General features: G+C 36.9%; 1 protein-coding gene across 1 annotated transcript in view; it reads right to left on the bottom strand.

Annotated features, from left to right (window-relative positions):
* Positions 1–24314, bottom strand: part of ARHGAP42 (Rho GTPase activating protein 42) — a 148211-nt gene that overhangs the window by 42580 nt on the left and 81317 nt on the right. Inside the window, exons 5-6 of the mRNA XM_048294611.1 lie at positions 8589–8690; positions 4102–4212 (exon numbers count right to left, since the gene is read on the bottom strand). Of these exons, the coding sequence (XP_048150568.1) occupies positions 4102–4212; positions 8589–8690 (213 nt within the window). The remainder of the gene's footprint in view (positions 1–4101; positions 4213–8588; positions 8691–24314) is intronic.

Genomic DNA, 24314 nt, shown 5'->3' with positions numbered 1-24314 from the left:
ACATCATACAAAACACTTTTATAGAATACACTGAGAAATACCAAGGAAAATATTTAACACAAGATGGCAGCAAAGCTGAATTTATCAGAAAGCAAAAATACAACAGCAGCTAAAAAACCCCCCAAAACCCTGAGAAAAATCTGAATTAATTTTATTTAAAGTACTTCTCAGGTATTCTGGCAGTTGTGCACTGCAGAGGATCTGGCCTTGAGGTTTTCCTGGTTAAACACTCTCTAAGCACTTAGGAAAATAGGAATAAAAGAAAAGCATTATGCAAGTCCTAGATCAGTGTATTTAAGTTCTGTGTTGAAACATGACACTGAGGATGGTATTCACTTCAATGTACGTGTCACTAGCAGTGGAAAAACAGAGATCAGAAAACGCGCTGTACCCAATGGGCCTGTGTTGCTAAGGCATCTCCATAATCACATCCATCAGGACAGGTACAGCCAGAGCATTGTATGGAAGAGATTTAAAAGTCAGGGTCTTTTGTCCTAGGCTTATGCTCATAGTGGGTTTTTCTTGTTGCTGGCATTAGAAGTGGCACTCTTGCTAAAGGCAGGCTCATAATTTAAAGGAAATTAATATGAAATTGTATAAAAATAATATTAAAAACAAGACTAGAAAACCAGCCCCTTTTCCTATCAAAGAAAATTTTCAGAATGTATTTCGAGGTGGTATTCACACATAAGGAGGTAATTTATTTCATCAAACATCACAAACAATACCTGATGCTTTCATATCAACAATTTTTCATTTTAAAAAGTGCCTTATAGTTATCTCATTCTGAGTATCTAATCAGTCACATCAGTAATGAGTGAGGTCTGAACTCCAGAATACAAAGCTACTCACCGCACCAGAGCCATGAGGATTTCAACACAGAATTCGAAACAAAACCCAACTACTTCTTGAGACTTTATTTATTTTTATGTAGAGCTGCTGACCTCAAGACTGCCTGGTTGTTTCATTCTCACAGGAAGAAGACTGTACTTAGGTTTCGGATAGGGAAGGAATTTAACCTTTGGCCTGCAGCACATCAGCCAGAAGTCCCTGTCTCCCTGTTTTCTTTTTATTTATAAGCAGATAGCACTTATTCTTCAGATTAAAGTGAACATAGTTAATAATGTAGAAAATGCAAGAAAGGGAAATTCAAATTTAATGGCCACTGTGAAGTCTCATGGAAATGCATGTAATTACAGGCAGCGTTTTTTGGTTGGCTGTTCTTTTTTTCTTCTCTTTAAATAAACATTTAACAGACCACCCCTCACATTTCAGATAGTTTACTGCTTATGAACTTTGTGCCCTGATTTCTACAGGACAAGGAAGTCCTGGCATCACCACAGGACAAAGCAGAACTTTAGGAAGGTGTTTGCAGTATTTTAACAAGCGTAAAAACCTCAGAAAGCACTGTTGGCTTGGACTAGCTTCTTTGGGATCACAAAAGAAAAGCTAGTAAAACAGATTATTGTCACTTATTTTGCTTTATTGTTTATCTTGCTGTAAATTTGAACACTAATTTGTCCCTCAGAAAAAGTTTAAATTCATGATCTGTAAGAAAACCTCAGTTGTCTTCTTTTCTTGGAAAAAATCAAGATCTAGGAGGATCACAAATAGGAATGTGTCAGTTACTCACACTAGTACACATTAGCAACCACTTTGATCAAGATGCAGAGAACAAAGAGAAACCCAGGGCCTGAGAAGCAGCTGCAAAAGTCTACTCTAAATACTACAGTCTTCTACTCACTGTATGAGTCATTAGCATCTGTACCTTAAAATCTTTCCCCACTCTCCTCCAGGAAAGAACATACTCCACTTTTACCAACTTCTACTGCCCTAGCTGTAACCCACCTGGCAATTTTTGCTAGGTTACTTCTCCCACTCTGGTTCTCAGATTTTCTTTATCCTTTGGCATAGAAAAACTGAAGGTCTTGAAAGGATGTTCAACAAATCATTTGATTTTCAGTTCTATTCCCAAGTTGCAAACTTATTCTTCTTTCACATGGGCATCACAGTTTCCTCCTTCACTGCACTAACAGATTTATTTTGTTAAACTCTCCTCCACTGAGTCTGTTAGCAAGATGTCAGACTGAGAATTATAAGAAGACGTGACACTGTGCTGATAAATCAGAGGCACAAGCAGCACATACACTAGAATAACCCACAACCATCAGCGCTCCTGAGGAGGCATGTCCATGCAGACACACGACCAGGCATCTTCTGCCATGCACACCTTCACAGAGTACACAGAGGAAAATTCATAATAAGACAATTCTTTCGATACCTTATTTTAAAGTGTTAGGCTTTGTCCTTATCTAGACGTTTCATCTAGGAGCACATGCTCATACTTCCAACATCACTTACACAAACATGAATTGCAGAAAGCCTTTTTTGAAGTCTGGGTTTTTTTGGTTTGTTTAGTTTGGCTTTTTTTAATCTCATGGTATTGCTGATTAGTACTTTTATTTTTTTGCATAAGGCATTTTTAGCCTTATGTGTTTTCGCAAATGCTTTTATTTCAGCATGTTGTATACAACAGGTTACAAACAAAAATTAAGAATTCTGAAGATTCAAAATTTTGCAACTGATGTTATAATTTAATCTCCATCTATATCCAGACTGATTATAAATAAATTCACACCCAAAGTCAGAAGACATTACCTGCAAGGGCTATCATTACCCCGTCACAAGAGTATTTCCTGTACCTTCCCCTGGAACATCAAGTATGTCATACTGGGCTGAACGCCTACTGATGTGAGACAGCATGGAAACAGATACATTCAAAAGTAAATTTTACCTATTTTAACTGTGCACAGTTGCACAGTATTTTCCAATGTACAAGGTCTTTTCAATACAGAAAGTTTCTATTACATTAAAGGAGCATAGAGTCTTCTCTACTAGGGTCAGAGCTAGGTCACGATTGCTAGATTTTTCCAGGATGTGAGTGTTTTGCAGAAGGAGACAGAGACACACACTCTGGATTAATCTGTGACAGGTAGAAAAATGTTCTTATTTAGGAATGCGAGTAAAGTTTTAGTCTCCAAGATTTGGCAGCTGTATGCCATAAAGATAGGATTTTTGTAAGTACTGCTTGCTGAATCCAGGTTCATTAGTTTGCATCAATGTCAAACATTCACTATACAATACACTGTCATCTCGTGGAAAGAAGGTATCTGAGAAGCTCTTCTTGGTGACACAGGGTGTTAGAGATGTAATTCAACCCGTTTCACAGTCAAGAGTGCTGCTTCAGTAGTTAGAAGGAAGCTGGGAGATGGTGTGGAGAGAAAGTTACACTCATCATGTTCCTCTCTGACAAGCAGTGCTCTGCTGTGCTCAGTGTGCTTAATAGGAAGGGACACTTGGCATTGGAAGTTCTCTGTCAAGGGCTATAGGTACTAGCCATATCAGGCACCTGGCAAGCTAGTCCTGTCTGTATGACATGAACAGTAGTAATACTGCTACTAGGCCACAGAAATATGCCTGCATCACATACTGAAGCTGCTTTTGGTACTGACTGACCCAGAAGAGAGTTAGGAGTGGGGGATGGAAACACAGAAGGAAATCCCAAACTTAAATACGGACATTGAAACACAACTTTATCTTACTCTTTAATGGCATGTCAACATATGCTTTCCTTTATTTGCAAAGTAAACTAAAGACAGATGACTCCACCAACAAAAAATAAACTTACCTATCCTACAGAAAAATTGATTTTTCACTTTACTTCATGAGTAACTCAGAACAATGTCTGTGTACACTGCCTACATAAAATATTTAAATTTAAAAACTGGCTCAAAATTTAAGCCATTAAATCATGGTATTAGGAAACATCGATTATGTGCTGCCCAGACACAACATTACATGATGTCTCATTAAACTGTTACGCACACTTAAAGTCATCAGACATTTCACTTGACAGTAGATACTACACTCTTACATAATCCTTTAATAAACATGGGAAGTGCCCAAGCCAAGATCTTAATGTTTGTCTATATACAAAGAACCTACATTCAAAACTTTAAAAGGGAGCAAAAAAATTGATATTTTAAATTCAATTTTCAGCTTTAAATGCATGCATTCTAAAGAAAATAAAACAAAACTTACAGGTTCTACAAATTCAAATTTCTTTTTCTCTTGTACTTCTTGAATTTTAAAAACATATTCTAATGATGCTTCATAAAAGTTCTGATGTTCTCTGTCAATCTGTGTATCTGCCTAAAAGACAAAATGAAATATGGACATTATTTTAGTCCTTTAATTGCTTTAAAAACAGGTTATGCCATTTACAAACAGATCTTCCATTAGATTATTTTACAAGTTTCATAAGATTTTCTTTCTGAAAATTAGAATACCTACTTTAAAAAGCTAAATGCAAGTTTAAGAAGTTAACATTACACATTTCAGCCTATGCCTTTTACCTGATCGTTTTTGGTTTCTTCTTTCTTTTTGCACTTTAAGGGTCTAGTTTTTAGGAGAGTCTGGCAGGAAAGAAAGGTGGCAGCAGGTACTTGGTATATGCAAGTTTAGAAAAGGAAATAGAAATGAGCAGTGTAGGAATCAAGGACAGACAAAAAGATAATTATTTCTATTGAAATATTTGAGTGTCATATGTACTGAAATCATATCTGTTTCTCAGGTTCAAATACCTTCCCAAGAAGGTATTTTCTTTCTTAAATAGGCTGTCTTTAACAATGACATCTCACAAGCTATTATTTTATAGTATGAGTCATATGTTCCTGGAATGTAAACACATTTAAGTCCCTAACCTCATAAATCAAATATATTTCAAGTTTTAATTTTCAAGTGACAGAACTACAAGGCAATTCTTGTCAGAAGCGCCTGACTAATACCACCCAACATGGAGATCCAGTATCAGAACAGTGTCTTCTGCCTAAATAGCTAAAGAATTAACTCTTATCAGCTGATAAGGAGTAATAGGCTTTTATCCTCAATTTAAACAAGCCACAGGAGAGGGAACTAACAGACAAGCAGTGTAGCATGTAGATAATGTTTAAAGAAGACATGCAGATTCTGTTTTAATTCATCCATCTTCATAACAAATAATTTTTCCAACAAATCCCTTCTGCGCTATATTAGATTTTGCTCTTTGGTCAAAATATTATCATTGATCAACAACAGGAGTAAGATCGCCTATTTTTGACATATGACAGTCAAAATATAGAAGGATACTTCTGTATATTCCCTAGTTTAATTCTGGCACTAAAAATAACAAATGCAGGGAAATTGGGAACGCTTGATGTTGTCTTCCCTTGACAACAAACTTTAAACCAGCAAACACATCATAAAAAAGATTTAGTACTTTTAACAGTACAAAAGCAAAAAGTCAGTATTTTCCTTCAGGCAGCACTTGGCCATCAATAGCACCATATATAATTAAGATTGCTTCTCTACTCAAGGACATGCTACTATTGTGCTTCGGCTCTAGAGGCTCTTAATGATATTGATCCACCTCCCTAGCCCAGTGTTCCAACACTACTTCAACATATGGGCCTCGAGGATATGTTTCAAATTATTCAGTACCAGCATTTCCTTCCAGTGTCTGTTAAAAAAACCCAAAAATTCAGTAAACTAATAATATGAAGCTGAAACCAAGCATTCAAAATTCCAATAATGAACCACTCTACCTCAAAATTAACTCTGCCATTTGCCATTAATACAGTGTGTTTGGCTACTGTTTTCCCTGATACTCTGTTCATAGTTTTGTTTCACAAAAAAAATCTATCACAAAGACAGTGCTACATGGCTGAAAAGAAGCAGTTGCCACCACTGTGGGACCTGATTCAGCAATCCCTTACTCACACAAATGCCATCAATAAGTACTTGAGACAGACCTCAGCTCTCTCATTTAATTGTACATAAATAATGAAACCTAGTTTTAGAAATTGTCTCTTTTAGGCTTTGCCTCAGGAAAAGCATTTAAACACCTAATTAAATCCACCTCTATTCTGAACAGCATTTAAGCAGGTTGCAGTTGAAATGGTATTTACAACAACCAAGTGCCATCTCAAATATGGATTAAGGCCATAATCACCACCAGTGAACAGGGACTAAATCAGAATTCCCCAAATATATATTCAGTAGAAGCTTATGAATTTGGGTGAACACCAGAGGATTCAGATTTGTAAGAATCACTTTGAAAAGTGATCTTAAAGTTTCAAAAGCTGAAAGGATTTTCATATGTTTTTCTGTGACTTCAAACTCCATGTAAAAAATAAAGAGATCTGATGGATATGGTTTTGAGTCTCTACCTGTATGATACATAGTCATAGTGAGTAGTATTTTCATTGATTTAGGCCATGATTACAGTATATATACCAGAAATTCACATAAGCTTGGACACTGATTCTGGAACAGATTTCAGAGAAATGAAATCAGAAGTTTATTAGATTTTTCACATCACTCAATTCTGCCCGTTTTCTCCTCCACTGTGGGCTTCTGTAGGCCGTGAAAAGACACTACTAGAAAGTTTCTTTTTGATGCTAAAGGAAAAAAGCCAATCACCTGTGTAAACTGCACCAGCAGTCTTCCAGGCTCTTAAAATATCCAACACATTTCAGTTGGGTGAATATATGCAAACTACTCTCTAAAGAGTATGTTCCAACCATCAAACTTCAGATGCATAATTAAGGTGTTCTCAATAGCACTCAAGTGAGACATGTAAAAGAACCCAACAGAGTACAAGGCCTTTGCTAATCCCAGTACTCTTTAACCCACATAACGTGGGTTAAAGAGTACTGAGATTAGCAAATTCAAGGAAACAGTATTTTTCCCATGTAGCAGTCAAAAAATGGTATTCCCATCTCCCTGAATGCATGACATTGGCTTGAGGCATGGACTGCCCATCTCCTGCCCTGGGCTCCAAAGCCCCACCTGCCAGCACTGCTTGGTGCTTTGCTCATGCCCTGCTCTGCTGTGGCCTGCTCCAACAAACTCCATCCTGGACATATGGGCTGTAACTGGGGCTCACCCAAATCACTCTGGATGAAAGTCAACAGCTATCTTGGATTTCAGGTCAGGAATGGAGCCTGGCCTCCTTTTACCTACAATACAGATACAGGCCAAACATCTCCCTGGTTAACAATTTTAGTACTGATTTGCTCTTGTACCTTCTACTTATGGTGGGCCTATGTTGCTGATTCAGCACATCTACAGCTACAGAAAACTGGGAAGCCAGAAATGGCAAGTTATGCCCTTTATCCTTTATAAGGGAGGAATCTCAGTTACAAGATTTTAAATCCAGATATGTCACTTAAGGACACACTGGAAAAAATTATTCTGGTTTTCCATTAGTTTATAGATGTGAGCCAAATCCACTGTTTTTCTACCATAGTTTATTAGATTCACAGTTGTTACTTTGCACTTCAGTTGCTGCTTTTAGACTGTAATTATTCTCATGCCTCAAGAGTAAAATATATTATTTACTTTATTTTGTTTCTATTCTAGAGCAAATTAATGCTTAAGTTCACTTTCCCACATTTTGGTAAGAATTTCTATTTTTTTTTTTTTAAGCTGGGGTTTAGCCTCTAACAGAACTGCTTCCTCATCAGTACATAAGATATCTGGGAAAAGTGAGAGCTCTAACATACACGTGGAACAATTAACCAATCCTACATAACTAATGTCTTATCTAGACTGATTATTATATAGACAGCAACAGCAATGGAGGCATATAGACATTATTAGAAATTTTGAATTTCTAAGCCTTATTTAATTTGAATTATAATATTATTGGTAAACATGAAAAAAAAATCCTATGACATGATTGAGTGATGGTCACGCCTTTGGTGAAAATTCCATCTGCAAACTAATCCCCATGATTTAAGAGTGACCATGGCAACAGTAATCCCATCAAAATAATTTTAAACTACTTTTGGCACAATTCCCAAAGTGTCATTGATATCATATTGCTGGGTTTATTGTAATTTGCTTCAAAGACAAATCATATTCATTTCTACCAGCATACTGAAAAGCCTTGGAATCCTCCTGTTAAACTGGAAGTCTTCATGGTTTGTTTTTTTTAACAGAAAAGTATTAGCCAAACAGACTCTTCAAAGCTGAAGTTATAGATATAATTTCAGGTCAATTTCAGGTGCCTCAATCTCGGAGTAAGATGAAAAAGAGGAAAAAAGAAGCAGAAAAAAGTATCATTAAAGTGATCTCAGTTCAGTCTTCTGGATTAAAATTTATGCGAAATAGAAGCTCAATTTCATCAGTTAATATATTAAGTGGCAAACTCAAAAGCACTTAATTTACTTTCAAATATTCCACATATAGCTTATAAAACCCACACTTTTATTGTACTAATATAATTCCATTGTTGCAACCAATAAACATTAGCTGTACTTGAAATACACAAAGTTGCACACACAGAATATTGCTTTGTTAAAATATTTAATACCTATTTGGATCTTATTAATCCCAGCTAAGAATTTATAGACACAACAAGCATGACTACCAGAAATCACCACAATTTTACATTAATAAAATAGAGCACGTCTTGAAGAGAACCAATTCGTTATCATGATTTCTATGCATATGTGACACTAGGTAAGAGTGTGTTCAGTTCTTACATCTTGCAAATGAGATTCTTTCTTCTTTGCTGACAAATTTAAGTGCTTCTCTAAGATGGAATAATATTTTTCACTTTCCTTGTCAAATTTCTTCTTCCCATCCTGAAAAACAAAATATTCCCAAGTAAAGTATTTGACTAAACACAGCGAACTTATACTAAAAGAAATAACAGGTGACAAAATATGCCTCACTACAAAACCACTTTTGTTGGTTCCAGTATTTTTAGGGTTTAATTCTGAATTGGACCTAAAGATACTAGGAGAACTGCTTCAATTATTAAAAGCAATAGTAAGCAGGAATTTCCCCATAAATAACAAACCCATACAACAGACTTGCATGGTTTGCCACAGTAAATGTAGATGGGATTTTATGCGGGTGGTATCTTTCTAAGCAGATGCCTAATACAAAATAATCTTCCCCAAGTTTTCTAAGTTTACCTAACTGCCACACTGCCTTTACAAAAAAGAAAAAAAACAAAAACAACCCCAAAAAATCCCACCAAAAAAACTACTGTGGAGGAGGTAGGTGAATACAAAAAAAGTGATGATATAGGCCTATCTTTGGCATTTAAGACTAATATGCTTATTTTCCACCCACACTCTTAAAATATGAGGATGACGGAAAAGCATATATGTGGTTGCAAAATGAAATTGGTCCAAAAGTCTGTTTCCAATATTATTTCAATGTGTCTGAATATTTAAGCTTGTCTCATTTAAAAGTTATCCTGCCTTTTTCCTTTCCCACTTCTCTTTGTTTTTCCCATCATGTGCAGCCAATCCTCACATTTCTACCAAAAAACTATTTTAATACATAATACAAGAAAGAGCTACTACTTTGAGTAAATTAAGAAACATCTTATTTTCTGCAATCAGATTCAGAACTCATACTTCAAAACTTTTAAATCTGCTATTCTGAAATTTAAATCTGAAATTTAAGAAAAAGATAGATTTCTAAAAAGCTTTTCCATCTTTCAAGAAGTGCCAAATTTCAAGAAATAGGAGAACTGATTGAAGTTGATATCCTATCAGAGTATTATTAGTGATAAAAATATAATTTTAATTACAAAATTATATATCCCCTAAATAAGAGCAACTTTCTGCCGGTGATTTTTATAATTTTATTAAAGTCCTAATGATTAACAAGTTGAATATTTTGAGGAAAAAAAAAGCTTCAAGACAAACAGTCCTATTTAAACACGTGCAAAAGCTATTAATGACAGAAGAACTAATTACTGGACATCACACAGTAACATCAGGTCATTTTAAGAACTGCAGTGATTCTCTTCCTGACTCCTCTCTCCCTCGAAATTTTTATAAACAAAACAAATAACTAGCTTGTGTTTCAGCACCACCCTGTTCTCCTTAGTCATATCATGGGAAAGTCAGGTCAGTCAGAAAAATAAGAAATAGGAGGAAGATTTTAATAGCATGAATTAGCACTTATCAAACAGCTGTAACAAGCCACTTACTGATCAGCTTCAGTGACTAAAGCTCACAATGGTAATTATACTAGATTGTAAAACACATCATACACTTTCTATCCAGTAAACAGTTCAAACATATTTACTATGAAAAATATGCACAATTTAATGTTCTCATTACCTCCTTTAGTATGAAAAATATGCACAATTTAATGTTCTCACTACTTCACAACAGAGATACCTTCAAAAGACACCATAAGGAAAAGAAGGCACTTGACCCAACAAAATACTAAATAACAATACAGAATAATTACCAATGCCTTCTATATTTAATTACAGATAAGCAGATATAAGGAGAAAAAAGTAAAAAAGGAAAAATGAAAGATTTTATTTTGTTTAGCAAGTGAAAAGAAGCTATAAGGATTATCTTCCAAAATCTTTCCCAAATGCATTCTTATAAGAGAGAAGGCTGAAGGCCAGAGTTGTGACAAATGACTAATAAGTCAAGAAACCAACTTTTGTGGGACTGAAACCATAGGTCAGTTCCACAGCCACAGTTTTATTGGAGAATATTCAAGTGCCAGGTCTTCATGATGAAGCAAGAGAAACCTGTGTATGAAGCTGTGTATCTCAAGAGCACCTTTGGTCACAAACAGGAATCCAGTTGATCACACACAACACACATGTACCCTTTGAATAAAAGGTGCAGTTAGTTACATACTGTCCTATCTTCTGAGACAATGAAGTTATGTGCTGGACTAGAAATATGAACCAGATTATTTTAAAATCCAAGTGACAAAGGTGTCCAAGTCACCATCTTGAGGAAATACTCAAGTTAAGGGCAAACTTGATGCAATGAAAAACGTCAAAAGAATTACCTTTTAGGGTTTTTTTCCCCCATGTAATTGAATATTTAAGCCTCTGGTCACAAGCTACTGGAGTTCGGTGGTGGATACGCTGTCCACTAGACCACCTACATCAGAAGGTAACTTGACACAGCTTTTGACAATGAGGCCTGGGTTCTGATAGCACACACTACACATTTGGACTTGAAGTTGTGCTTGCCTTTGCTGTCTCAGAGGTCAGACCAAAGGAATGAGCCAAGGAGCCATGGGCAAAGCTCCCGCAGGATTACCTATTTCAGACTGGGATCACGCAGCCCAGCCAGTTCTTCCATCCTTCCTTCCCTGATAGATTTATGATACGAACAGTAGGTACTCATCTTGCCTTGTGACCTATTTGTCTCAGAACCAAGCTGATCAATAGGTAATGAATGACCCAAAGTCTGGTCAGCCGCTTGAGCTCATGTTGACATTAACATAACTTTTACTAACAAGCTAAAAAAGAGTCTGAAGTCTAAGCTGCTTGGTGAGAATCAAAGAAAAAGGTGTGACAATGGGACTTTGCCATCTGAAATACCTCCACACAGCACATCAAAAATATATCAATGCCAAGAGGGGACTATTGATACATCTAATGTGGCTCCCAATGAGCCAAATCAAATCACTTTTATTTTCTGCCTTGATCTATAAAAAAACCTGTGAATTACACATCACATCCTCTCTTTAGATGTAAAAAGAAAAACACAAGAAGTAAATGATTACATCTAAACAGATAAACCCCCCCGACTGCCAAGAACAAGAAAAAAACAAGTTCAAATAAAGTAATTGTGGTTTTATGGCATATTGTATCTCATGTGAAGCTTCATAAAGATCTCCACGGCACCATCCATAAGGAAACATGGAATTTGAAGGCTCTCTTGGTCTTCTGCAGGCCTCCTCCAAGACTGCACCTCTGCATTGTCACAGATCTGCTTAGCCACTGCCTTCACAGTTTTTATACAAGTTAAGTTAAAGAGAAAACTACAAATTGGAGTTTCCTCATCACCAGGACAACCTCTGGCCCAAGTGCAGTGTTTTCAGAGACAGTACATCTGATCAACCTCTTCCTTCTTTTCCAGATTTAGAAGACCTTCTTCCTTCAAAGGTAGAAGTTGACAAAGTAAAAAGACTAACAGAAGTAAACTGCAAATAAAGATGTCTTAGCAATTTGGACTGCATTAGTGTCTTTACCCAGTGATACTCCTAGGAATAAGTTTGCAGCAGGACAGTGTTTCTGGCATTGCTGTGATTACTCAGACATGTTTCTGGGAAAAGTATAAAAAATACTGGCCCCAACAGGTGAGTGAGTTTCGTTTGCTTAGAAGGTCCTTCACAGTGCCAGTAAAACCCACATATTTGGATGTATTGAAGCCTCTGAAATCTGTTTACTTAATAAAAATTAACAAAAAAAAAATACACTCAGAAGCAGGTGATTCATGTTCTGGATGAGAAGAAACACTTCAGTTTATGCCAAAATAACTCTTGTCTCACACACACAGTCGGTGACTCACAGCACACAGGCGCATCCTAACTGGAGTCACAGACAGCTTATTCCAGCTTTATCCTGTTCTTCTGCAGCCCTCAAAACACATACAGCCACTGCCCAAATGAATAACCTGAATCCCAGCCCCAGCAATCTGTGCCCATAAGACTGAGAATTCTACTCTTCCACATGCTAGGAGGTTTTCAAAAAAAGTTTCCATGCAAAACTATCTCCTCAAAGTTTAGGAGACAGATGATCGCTTTTGCCTAGGTTCCACGTTGGATCAAACCCCAAGGAGAAGAGACGTGCTTGGGTAAGAAAGCTCGTGCTGCTCTGTTACCAGAACAGATCACACAAAGGTTAAGCCATGACACAAAGGTTAAGGCATGTGGCCATTAGGAAGATGCTAATTCCTGACCTCCATACTGTCTCTTATCCCCTTCAGACTCCAGCTTCCTTTCATCCTTGCACATCTTTCCTGAAAGTAAACCTCATCCTTTCTCTTTGCCCTGGAAAAGTATCAACCATTTCTTTCAAAATATCAGGTAGAACATAGGAAAAAAAAACCATCCCAAATCCATGTGAGATAATTATTTGGGTGCAATAAAAAAAAAAAAAATCTAAACACAGAAAAAGAGAAATTACATAATATTAATCCTTGGTGTGTTTTACACTGATGTGTAAGTCATCAACACCTTTTGTCTAGACCAAGTCCTGCAGACTCTAAACACTGAAAATGTCTCTGTTTAGTTGTTTAACCATTCTCAGTGCATCAAGCCTTAATCAGTTCAAAAATATTTACAGTTCTAAATGCTTCAAATTTCTAGGAACCCCATTAAGAAAGCACTTAACCACACACCCAGCTTCCAGAATTTAATGGAGCCTTACTAACTTCCAGTACCCTCTTGAGAGACTTAAGTCATGTAATACCGGATCCAGGTTTAATTCCTGGTTTTACTCTCTCTGCTCAGATTTCCTGTATATTTTTATTTCAACACTGATTGGACAACCTCCAAAAAAATTATTCTTTCAAAAATGAATTTTGCTTGAGATACTACTAATTATAGGCATGCCAGTTAGAAGTTTAACTCAAAAGATGTTCTTGTATCCCTCTCGTTTTACAAATATTTATGGCTGTGAAAAGACCAGACATCAACTATTAAGAAGGTTATTAAAAATTTGACCCAATTGAGTTAGACAGTTTTTGTCCTGTTCTGAAAGATTTTGATTCCATGCTGTAACTAATCATATACATGCTACAAATCACTGGCACTATTTCTACAAATTTTACCCATTAGCTGTCTGTATTTTTAGATATAAAGCAGAAATAGTTGTTTTATTTTGAAGTTGACTTTCCTTTTCCAGAGGGAACATCAAGAAATCTGGCATTTTTATAATGGTCTGCCACTGCTTTGTGTGCAGTATTTAATGTCAAAATTGTTCCATGTATCTTCAAAATTATTACATAAATGATTGCTCTTTTTTTTTCCAAAAAGAGTCTCTGCCATCCTTCTCATTCATTTCCCTTTTTTTAGTTGCAATAATTTTTGGTGTTATATTTATCTATTAGCAGAGCATAGCTACATCTTGTATTTGTCCATAAAGAATCTTTTTAACTCTTTGTCCCAAAGTTCATATTTTACACTTTAACATGCTAATCCTTAAAAAAACCCCAGAAACGCGTTATCCTTGTGAAACCATAAAATAAACATGCTCTGCAAGAAATTATTTTAAAATGATCAAGAAAGGAAATTAAACCAGAAATCATTGCAAAGAAACTATTTGGAGAAAATAGGTCAATACCTTGAAAAGATGAGAATACAAAGAATTACAAAGCAAGTGAACATTGTGAAACATGGCCGTGATGATTTCTTTCTTCCCCTCACAGAGAATTAGTACATATTTTTCTCACCAGCTCAAGCTGAGGTGAAGAAACTGTAGAAACTGGCACAGAAACACAACAGTAAGACTTGAATATAGATCAAGTCAGACACATTTGTCAGTTGAAGAACCTGAAGGCAACAGTGAACTCTGCAGAGATAAATAAACCCGCATCCCTTTTCTTTCTCTTTGACAACTGCAAAAACGTCAATTTTTGCAGCAACAGACTGGAGATGGTTCATTGCTAAAATGTTAGACTTCAAATATATTTTTTCGAAGCCATCTTTTTCATTACCTCCCAAACAAAAATATTTCTACAAAATTAGTGGGATTTTGTTTGGAGTTGTAAGTTTGGGTACCATCTCTTACTAAGTAGCAGGACATACAAAAGTAGAACTGTAGACTAGAAAACAAACCAAACTTAAGTCTTGGAAAGACTGATTTGAGGTAAGATCCTATGGACTTCTTGGAAAATGTGGAATCTCAGAGTCTCACAACTTCTCCTTTGAGGAGAAAAAACATAAATTCACCTTCCATTTCATGTTGCCTGAGGTTTTGTTGAGCATTCTCATGGAAGTAGTTGGTGAGTTGCTGGCTTTTGGTTGGTTTTAGTAAAATTGAAATTATCATTGGCATCTGAGACCAAGGGCTGCATTTTAATAGATGTCTGAATGGGAAGAATTTCTCTTTGGTAGAAATTTTGATTTGTTATGTGAACACTAAGGGTTCAAGATCCGGCTGAAAGAAGTCACAAGCTTTTTTTTTTTCAGAAGAAAAAGTGCAAAGGTTATATAAAAGTCCTTCCCTCCTCCTCTTCCTCCAAAACAGAATTTAATGTATTGTTAGGCTATAGGGTTTCCCCAAATCCATAAGAAAGTTAGAAGGTTAAAGGACATGGCTCATGTATCGTTAGCAAATAATATGAAGTGAAACAAAGTTGTACCATAGTTCATAAAGAAATTCTTGTTGATCGACATAAAATAGGGTTAATATAGTCATAAATTATGTCTTATGTTCCTCATAACTGCTAGTGAAAACACTTCCAAATTGAAGCTGAATGCATCATGTAGAAAATTAAATGTCCAAATGACTATAAATCTTAAAACCAATTCTTTACTAAAAAAGAACAACCATATGCAAACCATGATGAACCAGAAAACAATATAGTGTAAGACACAAATAATTATAATAAAAAGAACATATTGCAACTACGGAGTATAACAAGGCAATAAACTTGGAATACAAGACTGTTTAGCAGCATTAAAGCTATGAAGACAGATATTAGAAACTGGCAGTTTAAAAAATAACCTCAATTAAAATCAGGTAAGGAATACATAAAACTGAAATATACTTGAAACAACCCAAAACTAATTAAACTGGAGTTCACATCTGTGTAAAATACTGAACAACCTTGCAAGAGATAATTTACTTTCAGGTTCATAAACTTGTAAAGAAAATTTTATTTTCCCTCTGTAATGCCTTTAGAGATCCAAGTATCAGGTACTTTCAGAAGTGTATCCTGGAAGAGGAGAATCCTACAGTCTTTTCCTAATAATTTTCTATGTAATTCCATCAGATGTTTTCAAATTAAAAAGCAGATACTGTTAACTGAGAAAATGCGTTTGTAGGATGTCATTAGTTTCTCTCCAAAAAATTCCCTCTTGAAATGGAAACAAAAACATTAGAAGTTCCCAGCACTGCTGTGCAAAGACGTGCAAACCTGCCATTACTGTCAGGTCACAAAGCAGGACATATTAAACTCCCTGTTATTCAGCTGCAGAGCTGTCTCGAGTTTATTTGGCATTTGCCGATTCCAGGAGTAGCTGCTCGATGTCTGGGAATCTGCTAAATTCCTGCCCAAACAGCAGGACTGGTAAGTCTACACACGTAATCTAGTTTTATTGCTTTACTAAATATGAAGTATTTTTGCTGGAATAGCTTACTTAGGGTATTATCAAGTTACTGCTTAAATAATATGGAGAAGCCCCCTAGAACAGCAGAAACTGACTTTTTAAACTTTTCTCTGCATCAGGTTCAGGATAGCTTTCTGAAGTTGAAAATATTTTATCATATCAGGAAGAGTTTTGTTCCTGTACAAAAACTTATGACTTTAAATGATTTCAAAAAGAAAGCCACGTTTTTTAGGAATTCATGAAGAGGCCATTTCATCTCCACAGTTAGCAACATCTTTGCTTTGTGCACTAAGGGCAAAGATAAAAAAAAAAGCTGCAAAGAACAAAATGTCATTCAAATAAAGCAATTCCGACAGCCCATTTTATAACTTCACATACTCACTGCTTTATTTTAAAAGCTGAAGATAAAAATATCTCTTTCTTAACTAGTAATTTCTTTTTTTAAACACTCTTTGGGAATCTCCCATCTATGCCAACCAATCAGCCAACATCACTGATCTCAGTGGGCCAACAGCACATTCAGCACAGCTCATGGTCCCAGGGCACCTCCAACGTCATTGCAACAGGACTGCACTGCTGACCTGAGGAAGAACTTGAGGCGTGTTATGAGAAATTTTTTAGATTAATACACGCAACTAGAAACTGTGCTGTTTACAGATATTTGGGGGAAAAAAAGGAAACAGTCTGGGGTCAATGTCAGAAGTGATTTTGTTTTGTTTTGTAAGCATCTATTTTCGGAGTCCCTTTTACAACACTGATAAAAGAACACAAACTATCACTTTGGGGTTAAAAGTTATGTCTCTCCAGTGGCGTTGTTAAACTCACTCAGGGTTCTCAGATTACTTCTTGGGGGTGGGGGTTTAATCTTCTCATCAAGACAAGAATCTGAGACCACCCCTTCTTGGCAAACTCCAAAGGAACAAATGGTTCTGTGGTAGCTACTATAACCTGACAGGTCCTGAAATAACAAAGCTGCTTTATTTGGTGGAAAGATGGATCTCTTGATACTCCCATATCTACCAAGACACATTAAAGTTTCAAGCAATGATGTCCATTTTTGTTACAGTAACAGAAGTGATACTTCCTGGACACTATCATCCACTTCACTTTGGAACAGAGCTATTTCAGAGTTTGCTTTACCAAAAGCAAAGTTGCTATATTGAAAAGAGATTCAAATTTGTATATTCACAGGCCCCTGCAGAGCCTGCTGCATAGATAGAACAGGATACTGGATGAAGGGAAACCTATGGCAATAGAGCTGATCAAGTGATTTTCTATTTAGAACAGAAAAAGGCAACTTCACCATAGGTGTTGAATAAAGACCCATAGACCCCACATCATCTGAGAAATGTCCAAACAACACCCAAACTGTAACTATAACCATAACTATTTTTATGCTGTTAACTACACCACAAAACAAAGGGAAGCAATGCAGAAAAAGATTCTTATTTTCCCCCAAACTGTAAAAGAAAACCCCAACATGTAACAGAATAAGATTACAGATGAATTCATACTCATGTATAAAGCCTCCTGACTTAAGCATTAAGTGCTCAGTATAGCTGTGGCACTACATAACATCCAATTCTCAAGTAATCCATGAAGATTTAATCCCTGTAGGGCAAGAGAACGCAGCTGCCTTTGTCAAAACATAATAAATCTGGTTTGATAAAGGATGCTAAAACTCAGGATGAAGTCTTATTTTGAACAAGGGGAGAAAGAGCAGGGGACTAGGTGCCTTTGAATTGATGAATGAAGATTGACATCTTGTGCAGGGAGCAAAATACCAAACTCCCTGCTTCTTTAAGTCCTGTCCTGCTCTGTACCTGGGCAATTGGCCACTTCCTGTATTTCTCTTAAATCCTTCTTGGGAGTTTGAAAGTCTCATCAACAACCTTGAGACCTGTTTTTCAGGTGTGGAACATGATCCTGTCCATGCTGTGGCTAAGAGCAAGGCTAGAAAGAAAGTAACAGAAGAGTAGTGCTACTGCATTCTATTTGCCAAATCCTCCATGCTCTGAAACACTCAGAAGTTTAGTTCCCCGGTGAGCTGGATATTAAGTTTTAAGATCAATGTCCTTGTTCATACTTTTGATCACAGCTCAGGACTCCAGCAGAATTCTAGCAGCTATGCAGGGTCAGGATGCAACCTTCCTGTGACACACATTACACTAGGCTGCAGCAGATTAGCAAGAAAAAAAAGCCTTAATTTAATTAGAAAATGTCAAAGTTCTCTTGCATTTTTACGTTCTTTTGTCATTTTCCAGTAAAAAGGCTGATACTTACTACCAAGGTTTTTAATGTCTTTTGTTTTACTAACTGTAGATTAAAAAAAAAAAAGGTTCTTTTTGCCAAGAAAGGTACACTGCATGCTCACTTAAGCATTTCCACCAATTAACACATTTATTCTAAGCCTTAATTCTTAAATGTTATGGCAGAATAGTAAATTATTTTCCAATTTACTACAGGGGACTAATTTATTTATCCTTAATTTATATCTGTTTTCTTTATGATGCAAATTAGAATTTTATTAAACTGCAGAAAAAACACAGCTTCAGAAACCAGTTTTAGTCAGCAAGCAGTTAATCACACTAACTTATAACAGAAAGATTGCAGTTAACAGAATTTATTTAAACTGATTATGCACGTAACATTAACTGCTTTCCTCACAAACACCTCTGGTTAACAGAATGACTGAACAACAGTTTTTAATCACTGTGTCCACAATCTTTTAGTTATGAGATTTGAGTTTTCACTCTCATTTTTTAAAAGAATACACTAGAAGTTAAACAAGCTTTTCGGACTGTTGTCTTTTTTTTTTTTTTTTTTCTTTCTGTTAACTTCCTAAAAGTTTATCAACTTTCAGTGAAACAGTAATTGAAGTGAAGCAAACTGCAATGAGAAAATAATTTTGTTGCATTTGCATAACGACAAGAGCTGTCCCAAGAAGACCAGTTGCTTCAAAAAAACTCTGGGTCCAGGTGCTCAGCCAGTGTTATCTCCCAGTTTAATAGTTTGGCTCTGCACAGGAGAAAGTAAGACCTCTTGAAAAGATGAAGTGTATGCATACTGGGCTCTTCACCGCTGTTTTTGAAACTTCCCAAATATTTCACATACACAAGTGTAGAAGAAGCAATGGCTAATCATACTATGGTATTACAATTATTTTGTTTGTGGCAAAAAAAGGTCTTTCACTGCTTCATATTTCCATACATTTATTTGAATAAATAAGGGAAAATACATTTGATCTGTTTTAAAAATAATTTTATACTATATATTTTTATTGAATGTGAGTCCTGATTTCTCAGTTCTTGCATTTGTTAATACTAGTTAAAGTAAAATATCAGATTAGACAACATATATGGAATTATTTCTCAAATAAAAGTGTTCTAGGACCAAAACCTAGGAATGAAATGTATTTTTAAGTGCAATTTACAACTTTCACAGTTCAGAAACTTTAACCAAAACTTGAAGATTTGTATACATAAAAGAAAAGCTAAAGAGAATTTGTACTTTTCTATCTACCAGTGATAGATGTCTACTAACCTATAATACTTAAAGAGATTGCCACTTATGTTATTTATCAGTACAGCAGATTTTTTGGTATGCAGCTGTCTCATGACCATTGAGTAGCCTCAATTCCTCATGCTCAGTTATTTCATCTCACACTTTATTCCCAATCCTCCAATCCTCCTCCTCTAGCTCAGCAACCTACAGCAATACCACCAGAATTTTTTTACCTGGTCATTACCAAAAATAAAACAACAGACTGATCTCAAATTGCCCCATGGGATCTTCTAACTGGTGACTTCTCTCTGACTAGTCTCTCCCATAAACAAAACTCACTGCCCTCTTCCCATGAGCCAGTTCCTCCTTCTCATACTAAGCCCTATCTAAACTACATCGTAAGACTCATGTAGAGTGCTGTAAAAGCCTGGCTGAAATAGAAATAGATTTGATCCCCTGCATTTCCTTGCCTACAGAATAAGTTATCAAAAAAGAGATCAGGTAACCGGTAGTAACCATTTTTGAGAAACGTCTGCATTTTAACTCAAAACATTTGGCCATCAATTATCCTGGCCTGCCCTCTTTGTGCTTCTTTCTCCTGTCCCCCTCCCTCCGTATTTCAGACTGCCATTAAAATAACCAAATCTAGTGGATGCAAGTACCAAAGCTTGAGTGACAGACACTGCTTGTAATGAAACACCCCCTGCCGTACCTACTACAGCAAGGTCACTCATTTTTCTCAGTTAAAGGACAACAAGTGCTAAGATTTGATCAGATACCGAGGAAACTGGTTCACCAAATGGGCGTTCTGGTATTTTTAACCATCTCAGATACCTATCTAAAACTCTGCTTTGACAGCTTTCTGACAGACCTTAAAAAATGGGGGGTTTTGTTTGTTTTATGCTCCGCAATTTCCAGACAACTCAAATTAAACACAGAGAGAACGTGCCACCTTCTGCATGCCTACATGTGAAGATAGATGTGAGCAAAGATGCAGGAAGATTAATCCCAGCAGTGAATATGGATTTGCTTCCCAAGTAGAAAGGAATTCACAGCTTTGAATAAATGAATGAAATTAAATAATGATAAAAAATAATCCTCCTGGCCAAAATAAACTATTTTCTAAAACAAACAGATGGAATTGTAAGGAGGAAACAAAATTCTCCTTTTAAGTCTTAAAACCAGAATTGCTTCTGTTGTCTTTGATCTGATTTAAGTTGTATTAAAGGTCAATGAACAAATATTGGAACAAATATTGCTAAATACTGTACTCAATGGATAAAAAGAAAGAGGAAGGTTTGGCTTTATTGTCCATAACACATCACACAATGAGCTCACCAAAGTTACCAGCTGGGGCCTCGCAAACCACATTGACCAAATAAGGCAAAAGGCTTCGTGCCTGGAATCCTTTCCCAGTTACCTCACCCAGCTTCTGCTCGCCTTGCTACAATAATTGGAGAGGTCATTTTTTTAAACTCAGATGGAGTAAATCAACAGGCTGTCCAATGCAAAGCTGGGTTTGTGCAGTCTCTGGAGAGAACTTAGCTTTATTTAAACTGAGTGTGTACAGAAAAGGAATAACTGAAATATGTGCAATAAAAACAGAAGAGCGGGTAGTATAAATCAAGAAGAGCAAGTGATGCAGATTTGTATATTGCTGGTTAGATTACAAACACTAATGTTTTATGGGGAATGTTTCTCAAATTTGTTGGGTACCTTCAGGTTTTTGAAGTGCATGTGAAGAATTGGTCTTTAATGTTATTCTTGTGATGTTCCAAAAACACTTGAACTTTGCACTCTGAGTTTATACTGTCCTTGTACTTAAAATATAGCTTTGTAACATCAACAGGATATATTTTATCCTCCATATTTTCTTTGATTCCTGTGACCATATTTTTTGCCTAAACTCATTATAGTTTTGAAGAAAAAATGAAATAGCCTCATTCTCTATATTAAAAACATCTATAGGATATTCATCATGGTGGCAAAAATCTTGTGAAGTTACTTATTATTAAAATAAAATGGTGATTCTCATAATTAATAACATTTTCTCCTTTTTTCCCTTGGAGGGGGGGAGTGGTGTTTTGCTTGTATTTATCTGCAACTGAATTTTATCTGGTGTTTTATATAAGAAAGAAAAAAGCCCAGGAAGCACTTTTAAGTGTTCTCTCACATAATCTTCCCCCCAGCAAAATCTCACAGTAGTACCTAATATAATTTCCTGTTACGTATATTGGTAACACAGCTATCTAATAATATTTTTCTTCCACAAAATTTGGCTACACAGCTTAACAGGTTATGAAAATTTATAATTTCAAAGTTCGATTAGAAGACAGAATCCAACAACCAACAACTGCTTCCATCTCTAGCTACTGCTAACTTTGCCAATGCTAAAGGCATACCAGTCTCAGGCTTCTATACTTAGTCTCTTTAAATGTTTGTCCAAAAGATGTTATGATGCAAATTAATTGTAAAGTGATAGCTCTATAAATAATGACATCTATCAGCTATCCTGTGGAGTTTGCACCATCCACAGAATCACAAGATCACAGAATATCCTAAATTGGAAGAGACCCACAAAGATCTTCGAGTCAAACTCATGGCCCTGCACAGGACCATCTCCCAAGAGTCACATCATGTGCCTGAGAGTGTTGTCCAAACACTTGGACTCCATCAGGCTTGGTGCCCTGGGGAGCCTGGTCCAGCGCGCAACCACCCTCTGGTGAAACCTTTTTTAAATATCCAACCTAAACCTCCCCTAACTGAGCTTCAGACCATTCCTTTGGGTACTGTCACTGGTCATCACAGAGAAGAGATCAGTGTCTGCCCCTCTGCTTCCCCTCATGAGGAAGCTGAAGACTGTGATGAAGTCTCCCCTCAGTCTCCTCCAGGCTGAACAAGCCAGTGGTCTCCTCATACTGCTTCCCCTCCAGACTCCTCACCACCTTCATAACCCTCCTTTGGACACTCTGTCATAGCTTAATGTCCTTCATATACTGTGCCAAGCTGGGCCAAAACTGCCCCCAGCTCTTGAGGTGAGGCAGCCCCAGTGCAGAGCAGAGTGGGACAATCCCCTCCCTTGCCCAGCCAGCAATGTACCCCTGGGGCATGGGTGGTCCTCCTGGCCGCCAGGGCATTGCTGACTTGTGTTCAACTTGTCACCAACCAGGATCCCCAGGTCCCTTTGTGCAGCCCTGCTCTCCAGCATCTCATTCCCCAGCCAGTCCATACACCCAGGGCTGCTCCATCCTAGGTGCAGAATCCAGCACTTTCCCTTGTTGAACTTCATATGGTTGGTGACTGCACAGTCCTCTAATTTGTTGAGGTCTCTCTGCAGAGCCTCCCTGTCTTTGAGAGAGTCAACAGCTCCTCCCATTTTTTATCATCTGCAGACTTGCTTAGTATCCCTTCCAGTCCTGTGTCCAAGTCATTAATGAAGATGTTGAAGAGCACAGGGCCAAGGATGGAGCTCTCTGGAACCCCACTGGTGACAGGTCACCAGTCTGATGCCACCCCACTCACTATAACCTTTTGTTCCCAACCTGGGAGCCAATTCTCACCCACAGCATGATGAGTTTATTCAGCTGAATGCTGGACATTTTGTCCAGAAGGATCCTGGGAAGATTACATCAACTGGCTTCCCTTGATAAACTAAATGGGTTAGCTTGTCATAAATGGAAATCAGGTTTGACAAGCAGGACTTTTGCCGCATGAAGCCATGGTGGCTGTCACCAATGACTGCACTTTCAGGTGTTTTTTAATACCTCCCAGAATAATCTTCTCCATAACTTTACCAGGCACTGAAGTCAGACTAACAGGCCTGTGGTTTCCAAGGTCCTCTTTCTTGCCCTTCTTGAAAACTGGGACAAATTTCACCAGCTTCCAGTCAGGGGGGACATCTCTGGCTCTTCTTCAGAGAGCAACACAGAAATGTTTTGGGGTTTTGGGCAAGAGAGGGATGACAGAGACACAGAAGCAAGTTTGGATTTGATATAAATACAGTTCTACATACTGTTGTAGATTAACACTACAGGGAAAAAAAACAGCTCACGCCTGGTAAGGTCCACTCAGCTGATGTGTCTAGAAAAGACCACAAATAAAAAGTGACATTCTCAATGTTCTCTGAAACTTGCTGCTGAAACGCAAACAAGAAGAAAACATCTATATCTTTTGTTTGATTATCAGAACAGATCATCCCAGAGCAGTTCAAAGAGCCAAATCTCTGTGCAAACATTCATTAACTGCAGATAAATAACTAGCAAGTTAAACTCATTCTATATTTATAAGAGTTCATAAATGCTCAAGAGCTGATCCCAGTGAACCAAAGTAGGGGTAAAGCAATAGGGCCATGTTCTCCACTTTACCAGTAATGGGTTTCACAAAGCCCAAATTTCTACTCTGTTTCATATGGGTCTCATTATTCCTAGATCATACTTTGCTATTTTGTAATTATTAGGAAAACAATACTGCATGTAATTAAGCTCTGACTTGTTTGTGTTGATACCATTTAACTGCATAATTGCTTCCACTGATAAAAAAAATTTCAAAGGCAAATGTATCACACTTGGTTATGATGGCATTCTGAATCTCTCATTTCTGAGTCTGGCAGTTGAACTCCATGTGCAGTGCTAGAAAATATGTTT

The sequence above is a fragment of the Corvus hawaiiensis genome, chromosome 2, assembly GCF_020740725.1.
Source record: "Corvus hawaiiensis isolate bCorHaw1 chromosome 2, bCorHaw1.pri.cur, whole genome shotgun sequence".
In the NCBI taxonomy this organism is placed as follows: domain Eukaryota; kingdom Metazoa; phylum Chordata; class Aves; order Passeriformes; family Corvidae; genus Corvus; species Corvus hawaiiensis.
This window is presented reverse-complemented; position numbering and strand designations above follow the sequence as displayed.